We start from the raw sequence: 12,284 nt of genomic DNA, 5'->3' as shown, positions 1-12,284 counted from the left end.
ATCTGCTAAATTAATGAAAAGAGTAAGGAATAAAAGCAAAGCAATAGACTTTGAAGATTTAAAAAAAAGTTCTTTACTCAATAGTTTATGGTTCGTATCTGGCTCTCTCGCAAACATTTCTCTGACAAGGAACCAGTGTGCGGGGGGCAGTAACTCTTTGCTGTTGCTGCCTTCAGGCACACTGACACTCTTTTAAAGGGATCGCCGAATCACATCTTGTGAGTGCCTGAGGTTTCCAGGACACAAGCACCTGGTAAGTATCTTGCTGGTACTCATTAGGTCAGCCTGTTGGAATCCAAGGACATCTTCGATCACCTGGGCTCAAGATTAAAGATCCCACATAATTTACCTAGCATTATTTTTACCAATACTGATTGACATAAAAAGTCAATTTACAGCTTAAATACGGAAAAGCTCACTGGATTTCAAGATAAACTATTTCAGTCCTTCCACACAGAACAAATGTAGTTTAAATGCTTCTTCTTTCAGAATATTAAAGTTTTAATATTTATTTAAATTCCTAAAGAGAATAAAGATTACAACCTAAAAATATTTTTGTATCATTTTACAGTCACTTAGGTTTTGGCTTTAGAACTTATATAAAGTTATTAAAGACTAGGAGAGGAAGTAGAAAGCATAGTGAGCAGACAAATACGTATAGCTTCATTAGGAAAAAAAAGCACTATCTATAAAAGCTATCACGCATAATTGATTATAAAGGAAATTCTCCAAAGCTTCAACTTTCCCCATGAATAGACTTTGTACTTACTGTAATGCTCACCCGGTCTCCTGCCAGAACAAATATTTTAATGTAAAATTTAATAAGTGGAACTAAAGGTATTATGTCTAATTTAAAATTCCATATTGTGTAAACTACTGATATTAACATAACTGAGTTTGTAAACAATCCATTTGTAGAAGCTAACCTTAGACACTGTATTGACCCAAAATATCTAGTGGGGCTCATCTGCAAAATGAAGCATCAATGCCTGGAATTCATTAAAAGTGTTACATGTTTAATTTCTCCTGCCCTACAGCTCCATTGTCTCGTAAAAATTTTCCTTTGATGTCCCCCACTAAAAGAATTAAAGGAATATTGTAATTGAAATGTCATCAATAATTCACAAGACCCTCCTCCACAGCAATACATCTGATGAAATATTAATTGAGCTCCACAGACTGACAGTCTGCAGAGGAGCACTTGCCTGTAATTTGAACCACGAGTCCTGATCTTGCTGTAGCTCAGACCTGCCAAGAAGGCAATTATCTGGATGGTCTTGCCCAATCCCATTTCGTCTCCCAGAATTCCTCCTGCCTGCTGGCAGTGCAATTCCCACAGCCACCTAACACCTGTCTGCTGGTACCTACAACAACAAACACCAACAAGAAAAAGAAAATGGCAAATGGTGGATAATACAGATCATAACAGAAAGTACTCATGAATTAATCATTTAGCGAGGTTCTAGTACCAGTCAGAGAAACATGCCGGATGTGTGTTTTACATGAGTATTATATTTATAAGGTCATACATTTTTGATTACCTAGGCATAAAAATCACAAATTTTTCTTTACAGAACATTAACACATTTCTAATTAAACTGATAGATAGGGTAATTAGGGACTATTTCATTTCTTTTTCAACATTAGAAATAGCTTGGTAAACAAGCATAAACTTATTATCTTTTATTCAATATCCTTCTGGAAAAAACTGCAAATATTTTTAGTTATACAAAGTTCCAATCATTTTTCTATGAAAAGATGCATTAACATTTACTTTTTCCATCTGAACAGCTTCAAAAAGCAGGACAGAGAACACTACAATTTACAGTATACACTGTTGAAAAGTCACTTGGTAATCATATTATCTTTTTATAGGAAAAATTAAATTAAATTTTAAGGCCATAAACAAGTCTGAATAACAGGGCTGCTCACAAAATTAGTACATATGATTCTGTCATATTACTAGCAGATGCAAAAAAAAAAAACCTAACAGTTTAAAGACTCAACAATACAAAAGGTCTTTTAATATTTTAAAGTAGAACTTGATTCAGAGACTTTATCATAGATACAAAAAGGTCAGAGCTATTAAAATCTTAAATAAGGAGTACAGGTCAAAGAGCAATAATATATTCCCCTCTAAAAACAGAACAAGAGTTGGTATTTGCCCTTCTCCATCAATGGTATGTCTAATTCAATAATCTAAAAATGAAGTTAAAAAGGGAATAATGCAAAAAGCATTTTTGAGAGTGAAAGATTTAACACTATGGAATGGTATGAAAATTATATGCCACGTAAAAAAATCTAAAGCAAAAAACACTTAAAAGACAATGATGGGCTTCCCTGGTGGCGCAGTGGTTGACAGTCCGCCTGCCAATGCAGGGGACACGGGTTCATGCCCTGGTCCGGGAAGATCCCACATGCTGCGGAGCGGCTAGGCCCGTGAGCCATGGCCGCTGAGTCTGCGCGTCCGGAGCCTGTGCTCCGCAATGGGAGAGGCCACAACAGTGAGAGGCCCGCGTACTGCAAAAAAAAAAAATGAAAGCTAAAGAATTTTTTTTTTTTTTGAAAGAAAATACCAAGGCTAGTGAGCTGCCCACCTTAAAAGGAGGTGGTTTTGTTGCTGTTTTACTGCCCAAATGTTTTTTACTCTTTGGTATGTGATATGTCTACCTAAAATCTCATTGTGGATTTCAGTCCCTGTTAAACTAGTTTTATTTACTCTTCTCCTAGTAAGTATGTCATAATTAACTTTCCCCCAGTATTCTGCAAATCAATTCCAAAAGTTTGACTCTAGCTGTTGCCATTATTATCTATCATATAAGGAAAACTTTGAATGAGTATTTTGCTGCTTAAGTTTGCTAATTATAATATACACACTCAATATGTACCCTGGATGAGAGGATTTAAAATCCAAACACAGTGAAGTCTACTATGGATAAAAGATCATTTAATTTGGGATGAAGGACAAATTCTATTTAACACGTGGTATGTAATCAGAAAATAAAAGCTACCAACCATTTATGGGGCCTACTGCTGGGGAGGCACCTGGTCAGGTGAGGTTCAGATACAACCTCACAACCAGCCCACACAAAGAGGATCAGCCCATTTTACAGTTAGGAAATGAAGGCACAGAGAGGTTAAGTAACTTGCTAAAGGTCACACCGCTAGAAAAAAAAATGAGCAAGTCAGAACTGAAATCCAGAACCTCTGATTCCAAAGCGATTCCACTTTGGAGATAATCTTGACCAGCAGTTCTCAACCAGGGATGGGGGTAAATGGGGGGTAAAGAGGGTATTTTGCTCCCTAGGGGACACTGGACAATACCTAGAGACATTTTTGGTTGTTACAACTGGGAAAGTGCAAATGTAATCTAGTGGGTAGAGGCCAGAGATGCCGCTAAACACCCTACAATGCACAGAATAGTCCCTACAACAAAGAATTCTTCAGCCCAAAATGTCACTTGTGCTGAGAATGAAAAATCCTGATCTAAAAATAAAAGTTGGTCATGAACTACTTACACTGGACTAATCTCAGCTATGGAAAAAGATGTAGTCCAAAAAGCTCCCCCAAAAAACTGATGTACGTTCAGAATCACTAAATTCCAGTCAATCAGCCTCCTTTTACTGAGGTACAGAACAATTATGGGACCAGCTCCTCCAGGCAGAGTAGGGGCCAAAATCTCGCAGTGGCCATTCCAGTGTTTTCCCACTATACAGCACTGCCTCCACCCAACACAGGTCCAACCCCTCTCTCTGTTTGGGGCCAATCAACTTAAGGAATCAAGAGAGGGACAATCGAGAAATCATGAAAGGAATAAAAACTGGTGACCAGCATGGTATCCCAGAGGGAGTTAGGACATCTGCATTCTAGGTGACTCACGAGAGGCAGAGACGCTGTGCTAGAAGTTTCCTCATCTACAGATGTAATTTCCAAGGGCGTTCACACAGTGTATGATTGTGCGTATAAGACGATGAACAACACTAAAGAAATGACTTCAGGAAAAATATCTACCAGGCAGCCCTGTAAGTCACATCACTACATGGAAATGCCCAACCACAGCTGGGGACGTTGTATAAAGATGGTGAAGAGCGGCTCTCTCTTTCCATGAAGGCCCTCAGGCTGCACGAGCACACTGATTGGTAGGCATGTATCACTGCATGAGGAGTTAGGGGGTCTGGGTTCTGGTTCCAGCAGTGTCACTAACTGACTCAGGCTTTGTTGCTTTAAGTTCCTAATAATAAACACTGTAAAACAATTACATACTTTAAATGAAAGCAGGCTACGGAATTCAGTTTTCAGAACCTTTGAAGACATAAAAATTACTCTTTAGGAAAAGTTAAAAGATTTTTACAAACTACTGTGTAAGAGTAAAGAAATTACTGTACTCTGCTTCCCCCATGAAACTGAAGCGTCACAAAATAACCACAGATAATTGGTATATCTTGGCATTGTCACATTAACCCAAGATTGCATTTACTAGTGTGGCTAAAAGTAAAGTTGCAAGACTGAATTTTGTCATCTGATTGCTAAATCACACAGTCAAATACATTTTCCAGGCAAACTTTCAAAACAGAATTTTAAAAGTTAACCATGATCTTGCAGAAAACAGCACTTAAATAGATAACTGTACCTGCTGACTCCCTTGCGTACAAATATACCCTGTTAATTTAATTCCACAGAGTGCGGTAAGTACAGTAAAAATAGATCTACAGCTTAAAATTAAATTGGCCTGGCTAAAACTTAATCATGAAAGAAAAAAGGAGACTCTACCAATCCTATTACTTTTTTTTTCATGTAGCAGAATAAAAGAAACAGAAGTTTCATAACATTTATGAACTATTTAAAATCCTGTTTTTGAGAGATGAAAAATGAAAACAACAAAATACTTTCCAGGAATGTGCAATTAAGACAAATTTTTTTAAAAAACCGTGCATTTACGTTAACTACAATAGGGTTAACAGTCAATACACTAAATCCTATATACTCCTAAGTAAGCCAAGTTTGGTTCTATTAACTGTGAAACTCCTTTGCTAGAAAATACCACATTTATACAAAAATGCACATTCAACTTGATTCTTGAGGATATTTGCCAAATCACTTAATACTCATGTAGAAGTATCCCGTCTTTGTTAAACCAATTTAATCTATAATCTGGGTATTCCTTTTGCTAGTTTAACACTGATACTATTTGGCGTGTTTCTTAATAAGCAATCACTTTAGAGAAGATGAAAAGAGTTGCCAATAAATATTATCTTTATGTACCTTTCCATAGTTAAATTTTCATTTGGGAGAAGCAATAAACACAGTAGCCACCTCCCCAGGCTATAAAACATCTACAGAAATTACTAGAGATTCAGGTTTGAACTTCTTTACAGTTCTCCTGTCCAGTACGGCAACCCAACCAAGACAGTTCACATATTTTGGATTCAGCTTTCCTATTATGTTTAGTGGGATAAAATAACCACTCCCTTTGTCCCCTCCAACCCAGGAGAAAAATTAAAACTATAATAAAAGCTCTTCGAGAGGAAATATAAAAAGCATGCTCTTTTTAAGGAGACATCTTGCACAAGTTTAGGGCATGGCTGACAGCTGAATCTATGAAGGAGATTAAACATAACCATCTCAAAGAAAGAAGTTTACATCCTGCACCCAACTACCAAGTGACAATACAAGAGACAGAAAGAAGCTATTTAATGCTTTAACTTCCTATATGCATCGAGGAAGCCTTCCTAAAGCACCTTGTTTAGTAAATCCCAGGAGGACTGAGACTGAAAACGTGGCTCAGTATTTACATTCATCACGGAGACTCGCCTGGACCTTGTAGGCTATAGGCACGCATCTATCACAGGGCATCCGGTTATATGCAACCCTGGGCCACTTGACATATGAAACATAGTCAGTTTCAAACAGCAACGCAACCCTGAAGGTGTTTGCCTATATCTTCTCTTTTGATATCAGAATAACATCTACAGGAAATATTTAGATACACATTTGGTCAGCTCAGAAGTATTATACCCTTAGGTACAGTATAGGACACTCAGAAGACTAATCTCTACACAGTTTTTTATTTCAATATAGAAGTAAAAACCTCTCCAATATTGATTTTAATAAGCAAGTCTTCTTAATCTGATTTAGAAGTTAGAGGTTTGGCCCCTTAAAATTGCTAAGAACGGCAACAAAAAAAGAACTCGATGTAGATAGCTTTTAAATGTGTAGCTTTTAGTCTGCTGAGACAGGTCCACATAGATTCATCAGTTTATAAACATACCCAATGCGCACTTTAGTCAATTTATTACCGTCTAATTTTAATGAACAGCATGTGGCTAAAATTTCATTTGACAGTATCTGTGTTTGCAATAAATTGCTGCAAGTACCTTAAGGGCCCACAGGTAAGTACTATGTAGTTCCTAAAATATTAATTTGTACACAATGGCTTGATGACAGATGTAAAGGAAGGAACACATGGCACATACTTAAAAAGCTTTTTGAACAGAAAACCCGGCACTTTAAAACCTTCGTCAAATTCGGCATCACTTTCCTCAGAATCATCTTCAAGCCTCAGACTCTTCTCTTTGTCCTGCAGTCTCAGTTTATTCCATCTCCTACCGTGAAAACAAAAACCACATTTCCATTATTTTGGTTCCAAACCAGGTTAAAATAGATAGTTCTAAGTAATACACAGGAAAAAACAGACAAAATTGAACAGTCTTTTAGCTTTCTGCTGCCATCATTACCCAAAACACTGATATTCAAAGAAAAAAAAAAAACCAACTGCTTCTCTTTTCCTTCCTCCTCAATTCAATTCTCATTTGAATTATTATAGCTGCTCTAGAAATATTCCTGTAAGGTCTCATTTCATTATCAAAACCACTTGCTCCTCTGCTGGCATACCCTAAAGGGAAAATTTCTCTGCTAGTTCCTAAGATATATGAACTTAATTCTAGAAAAGAGTCAGTGAAAATTTCAATCTAACTAAATTTATAGATACTAAACGTCATAGCTCCAAAATGACAACGTAAGAAGAAATAAATTTTATTTATAATTACTATTTCTGTGCTAAAGATATGATGGTCATAGCATAAAACAGCACATCTTGAACATAAAGCAAATTTTTGGTCAATATTACTATATATCAGATTCACACACTGATGACTTAATTAAGGGGAGGCATCAACAATATAAAGGACTGATAATTATACCACTGAGGAAAACATGTGTCCACTAAATAAAACCTAAGTTATAAATTTAGTTATATGATGCTTTTCAGACGCGAAATAAGATGAACATTTATATTTCAGAAGGGTGACGCCATGTATGCATAACAAAAGAAACGTCTGAAGATCTGAAAGTATTAGCAATACAGCAAGGCTGTTGGGAAGGTGCAGCCGTTTAGCCAGACTAATTTTGCACCTATATAACTATAATGAACACTGGGGTCACAAGTGGAAAAAAAAAGTCAACAGCCTCATATTCTAGTCACTTCCATAAGAAAAAGATGGCTTTTTTCAGTATGCATGCAACTGACACTTTGAATTTCACAAAATGGTGGAAATGAAATAAAACAATAACACAGATAAATGCCTTCCAAGTAAAAAGCTCACAGGAAGGGAATGAGAACAGCAACACAATAAGAAGGCATTTCTCTGCCACTGACTATGCAGGAGTAATAGAGAAAGTGTGAGGGAAGGTAAAGGAGAACGTGGAAGGATAATACCGCACACCCTGCCCAGTTGGAGGAATGGTATGTTTTCCAGCACCAACTACCAAATCAGCACAGAGGCCAAACACAGCCCCGTGCACTAGATGCTGGAGGACCTTTAAAGCACGTCCTCTGATAAATTCTGGTCTTGTTGAAAATTTCAGCTCTTCAGAATAAGGAAAGGAAGGGCTAGCTGAGGATCAGTAAGGAAGAATTGGTTGGTGATTTGAAACTGCTTCGCAGGGCACTAAGAGAACCTATAAATAAGCAGTGCTGGTGATTTCCAGAGAACAGCCAACGAAAGAGACAGTATATGGCCAAGTCTAAGGAAATAGCTGTCACATAACCATAAGGTTTAATATGTGACAGTCTTTTTATGGGAAAAATGTAATGGCCTTTTTGTGCTTAACTTCTAAAGGTGATCTCTTTCTCCCTTTTATTTGTATTTTTCTTCCTTAAAATCACCATGCAATTGATGAAATGAAATACCTCTAAGTGGCTATAATAGTCTCTGCTACTCTTCTGAGTTCCACATTATCTACAAATTTAGGTAAGTGCAGTGGTTCTCAACAGGGGGCAATCTGGCCATCCTCCGAGGGCAACCCCCTCACCCCCACCCCAGGGTAACGTGACAATGTCTGCAGACATAACTGGTTGTTACAACTGCTGAGGGGGAGGGGAGAAACACTACTAGCATCTAGCAGGTAGAGGCCAGGATGCTGCTGAACAACCTACAATGTCCGAGACAGTCCTCCACAACAAAATGTTATCTGGTCTCAAACATCAGTAGTGTCAAAGTTGAGAAACCCTGGTATAAAGGTAACCCTTACCATTGGAACTTAGAAACCAAAATGATGTATAAACGTTTTCCTAATGTATATATCTGAATTCCTGCTTCTCACTATCTGAAGTTTAGCAAGCAGGCAATGTCAGATAATGAGACAGTCCTCAGTACCCACATTCTTACCATCAGAGCTCAGAACCAAACACCTGCATATTATAAGATAATTGTTTTTAGCGAATATGTGGATAATACAAATTTTGTGGAAAAATCACAAAACCTATCACAGCCACTTAAGAATACTTCATTGCGCAACTACTCAAAAATAATTGTACAGGAAGAAAAAGAAAAACAGAAGATCCTGGCTTAACAAGTTTGACACAATGAGGTCGTGAAATACCTTACATACAAGAGTACCACACATTACCCTTCATTGATAAATGATAGCTATTGCCTTAGACTTAGCCAGTTAGTCTTTGTGGCTGTTAAATTTCCCACCGCATCACTCTGTTTCAACAGATTTTCAGCTTCCTCCTCCTCCCTCCCTTCTAAAACATACAGGCATCATGTCGCCACAGAACACACAGCACCTAGGAAACCACATAAGCCACTACAGAAATGACTGCATTCCAGCGCCTTCCGCTTTGTAAAGAAAGATGAAAAGAGACAAATGTTTATTCAGTTTGGCTAACAGATGACTAAAGGTGGTGGGGAAAAATCATTATTGCCTACAAGTATTTGTATCATTGTAAAGACAAATCGCCCCAGTAGAATCATATACACGTATTAAAGACAGAGAGTACCAGGGTTACAAAACCACATGCATGTGTGGCTCAGGCTAAGAGATTCTCCTGGTATATAAAGCAGTAATTCCTCATGTGGTTTACAGCCAAGAGACCTGACCGTCTAACCCACGCATGCTGAAGCTGGGCAGCACCAAGTGCTGGTCGACCAGAAGTACCACGTGGCACACTATGGGGGGTGGAGGAGGGCCAGATTCACCTGAACTCTGAGAGAAACAGATGCCTTTCCCATCCCAGATGCTACCAGGGTCTAAAATTGCCCTCTTTAGTGTGCTTAACTCGCTGGTCCTACAGCCTGGCAGGCCAAGCGACCTGTCCGGCCAGCAGGTGTAAAGGGGGATGAATAAAGCGGGTCTGACACATGCAGTGAGCACAGGCCCAAACCCTCAGACTCAGACGGTCTAGAATCAAATTCTACTGCCATGTATTAGCACTTTAGCCCTCAGCAAGCAACTTAACCTCTTTAGCATCTAAGCTTCCTCGACTCTGAGACGGGGGAACAGTGGCATGTACTTCACTGGATTTAGGGGAGAATTAAATGCGGTGCCCCATAGAAAGCACTTAGCACAAGCCTACAATATAACAGGTGCTTAATAAATTAATGTTATTATATATAATCATATCTACTTAATGAAATCCTCACACAACCCTGAGTGAACTATAATGTTCACTTACAAAGGAAGAAACAGAGGCAATGTATAGTCCAATACAATCTGCATGTGATAACGCAACGCACCACAAATGCTTGACAGAACTCCTGAACATGTATATTTGCACAAAAACTATGATATTAAACGGATGCTCAGTAAATGACTGTGAATAGCATGATCACCATGAGTAACGACACCTAGTCAGCAGACGGTATCTGCTGGAATATCTCAATTTAAAAGTGCTATAACAGATTTGTAAACAGTAAATTGTCATGAAGTATGGCCACGTTTAATGCAACAGTAACAGAAAGATAGCTACAGAATGACCTAAAACTGGTTGGGGGCAGGTCAAAATTAAGATCTGGACCCCAGTGATCTGAAATCTTAAAACTCTGAAATGGCCTCGAAATGTCTAAATTCTGTTCTTTCGACAAATAAGCTAGATAACAGATTTTAAAAGTGGGGGCGGGGGGTAAATAGTCCAATATTTACATTTTTGGAAAAGAAATAACTTTTTCATGTTTTCTTTCCTCTCGTTTTAAAAGAGCCACACATGTAAGAGTCACAGCTGCAGCTACATAAAACCAAGTGGGCCTGGTATTCTCTGGCAGCTCCAACTCCCCACGCGACTGCCGTAGTCAGCCCGCTGCCGACTCCACTGGCAGCTACTCAGAGGAGAACCCAGTAATAAACATAAACTTACAATTCCAATCAGAAGCAGGCAGGGCAAATGCTCCTTGGCTTCGCCACACTCACGCAGGAATGAGAAATCAGCCCAGGCTGTGGGACCTGGGGCTGATACTGCGATAATGATCTGTCAGAAGCAACGTGGACCCAGGGCCAAACTGCTAGCAACGCTGCACAGTCAGCTGAACTGCACCAGAAACATACGTCCTTCAGTTGTAACCTACAGGCACGCCTTGTCGATGGAACCCTTAGAATACACCTGAGAAGTTAATTTATTTTCGAAGGAGAATTTCCAGCATTTCAAGGATGTTCAAAAATGCCAGGGCAGAAAAACACAGCTAGCTGCCACTGTGCTGAAATTCAGAGCCTCCTCTCTGTGCATGTGCATGCCCCGTACTGTCCCCAACCTCTCTCCCCCACACACCTGTGTACCCTTCAGAGCTCTGCCCGAGTAGCACCTCTGGAAGAAGCCATCCCTGACCGGCCAGTTAGGCATCGCATCCTCCAAGTAGGTGCCTTCCCAACACCATGGCACCTAGGCACACCTGACGTCTCCACTAGAACGCTAGCACCTACCAGAGTGTTAGCATCTTTTGAAATCCGTATCTGTCTCCCCCATTAGACTGGGGGAGACTGTCTCAGTCATTTTTGTATCTTTAGAGGCTAGTATAATGCCCACCTCACAAGACGCTCAATAAATGCTCAGGGAATGAATGAATGAGGTTCTGAATTGGGCTAGGGATGAGGAAGACACCAGGGGTAGAGAAGCATGGCTAGAAAACGGTCAAAGTGGGTCCCTCAGAAATGGGTTCAAGAAACGTCCCGTTCTACCTCCTTTAGGGCCTGCCTCCTGCTGCATTCCTACCCCTTCTACATACGTGACTTTAAAGTACTGCTCCGAGCTGTAGCCACTGCCTAAACGTGGCTGGGCCCACTGCAAAGAATGAGGCCTGGCAAAGGGTGACTGCAAAGCCAGGTGTTTAATTTAGAATTTTATAAGGAGGAAAAAAAAGGAGAGGAGGTTAAGCTCACTATGTTGAATGACAAAAATTCTGTAAGTTATTTTCAAGCCCTGATGTCTGTTTTTGGGGGGTTCCCAGGGGATTCACTTTGCAACAAGACTGGTTTTTGCACACCAGCTGACTGGAAGAAATCAGGAGTCCTGAGTTTGGGTCCAAGCCTCCCTAGGACCAGGTGGGAAAGGCTGAGCAAAAGGTTCGACTTTTTATGAAAGACTTGATCTTCTAGCAGAGGAAAAAAGAAGTTTAACTAGCCCTATATTTACATCACTAGAAAGGAAATAATGTTTCTAGTGTTCCCACTTTCATCTTTTTCTTTAATCCATACATATAATAGTCACAGCTGCAACCAAACAAAATGAGGTGAGTGTGTTATTCACTGGGAGGTTTTCTAACTCCTATAGTCCCTCAGACTCCAGGGGCGGCCATTAGAGCAGAACCCAGCAAAAAGCACAGATTTAAGATACCCACTGAGAAGGGAAAACCAGATGCAGGTCCATAACTAGTAAGGGGAGGTCCGAACTTTAGAAACATCATTTAACACCACTGTATTTGTCTCCTCGACCACAGTGAGCCAAATAATAGGTCCTTATAGGACTAAATGAGATAATATGTATACTATACCCTTCAGAAACTATTTTTTAA

At 39.4% G+C, this 12,284-nt stretch overlaps 1 protein-coding gene across 1 annotated transcript in view; it reads right to left on the bottom strand.

Annotated features, from left to right (window-relative positions):
• ERCC6 (ERCC excision repair 6, chromatin remodeling factor) overlaps window positions 1–12,284 on the bottom strand; it is a 74,302-nt gene that overhangs the window by 36,288 nt on the left and 25,730 nt on the right. The window contains exons 6-7 of the mRNA XM_082854512.1: window positions 6,474–6,602; window positions 1,206–1,364 (exon numbers count right to left, since the gene is read on the bottom strand). Of these exons, the coding sequence (XP_082710638.1) occupies window positions 1,206–1,364; window positions 6,474–6,602 (288 nt within the window). The remainder of the gene's footprint in view (window positions 1–1,205; window positions 1,365–6,473; window positions 6,603–12,284) is intronic.

This window comes from Leucopleurus acutus, assembly GCF_964270905.1.
Source record: "Leucopleurus acutus genome assembly, chromosome: 14".
Taxonomy (NCBI): domain Eukaryota; kingdom Metazoa; phylum Chordata; class Mammalia; order Artiodactyla; family Delphinidae; genus Leucopleurus; species Leucopleurus acutus.
The sequence above is the reverse complement of the archived record's forward strand: the minus strand, read 5'-3'. Positions and strand labels throughout refer to the sequence as shown.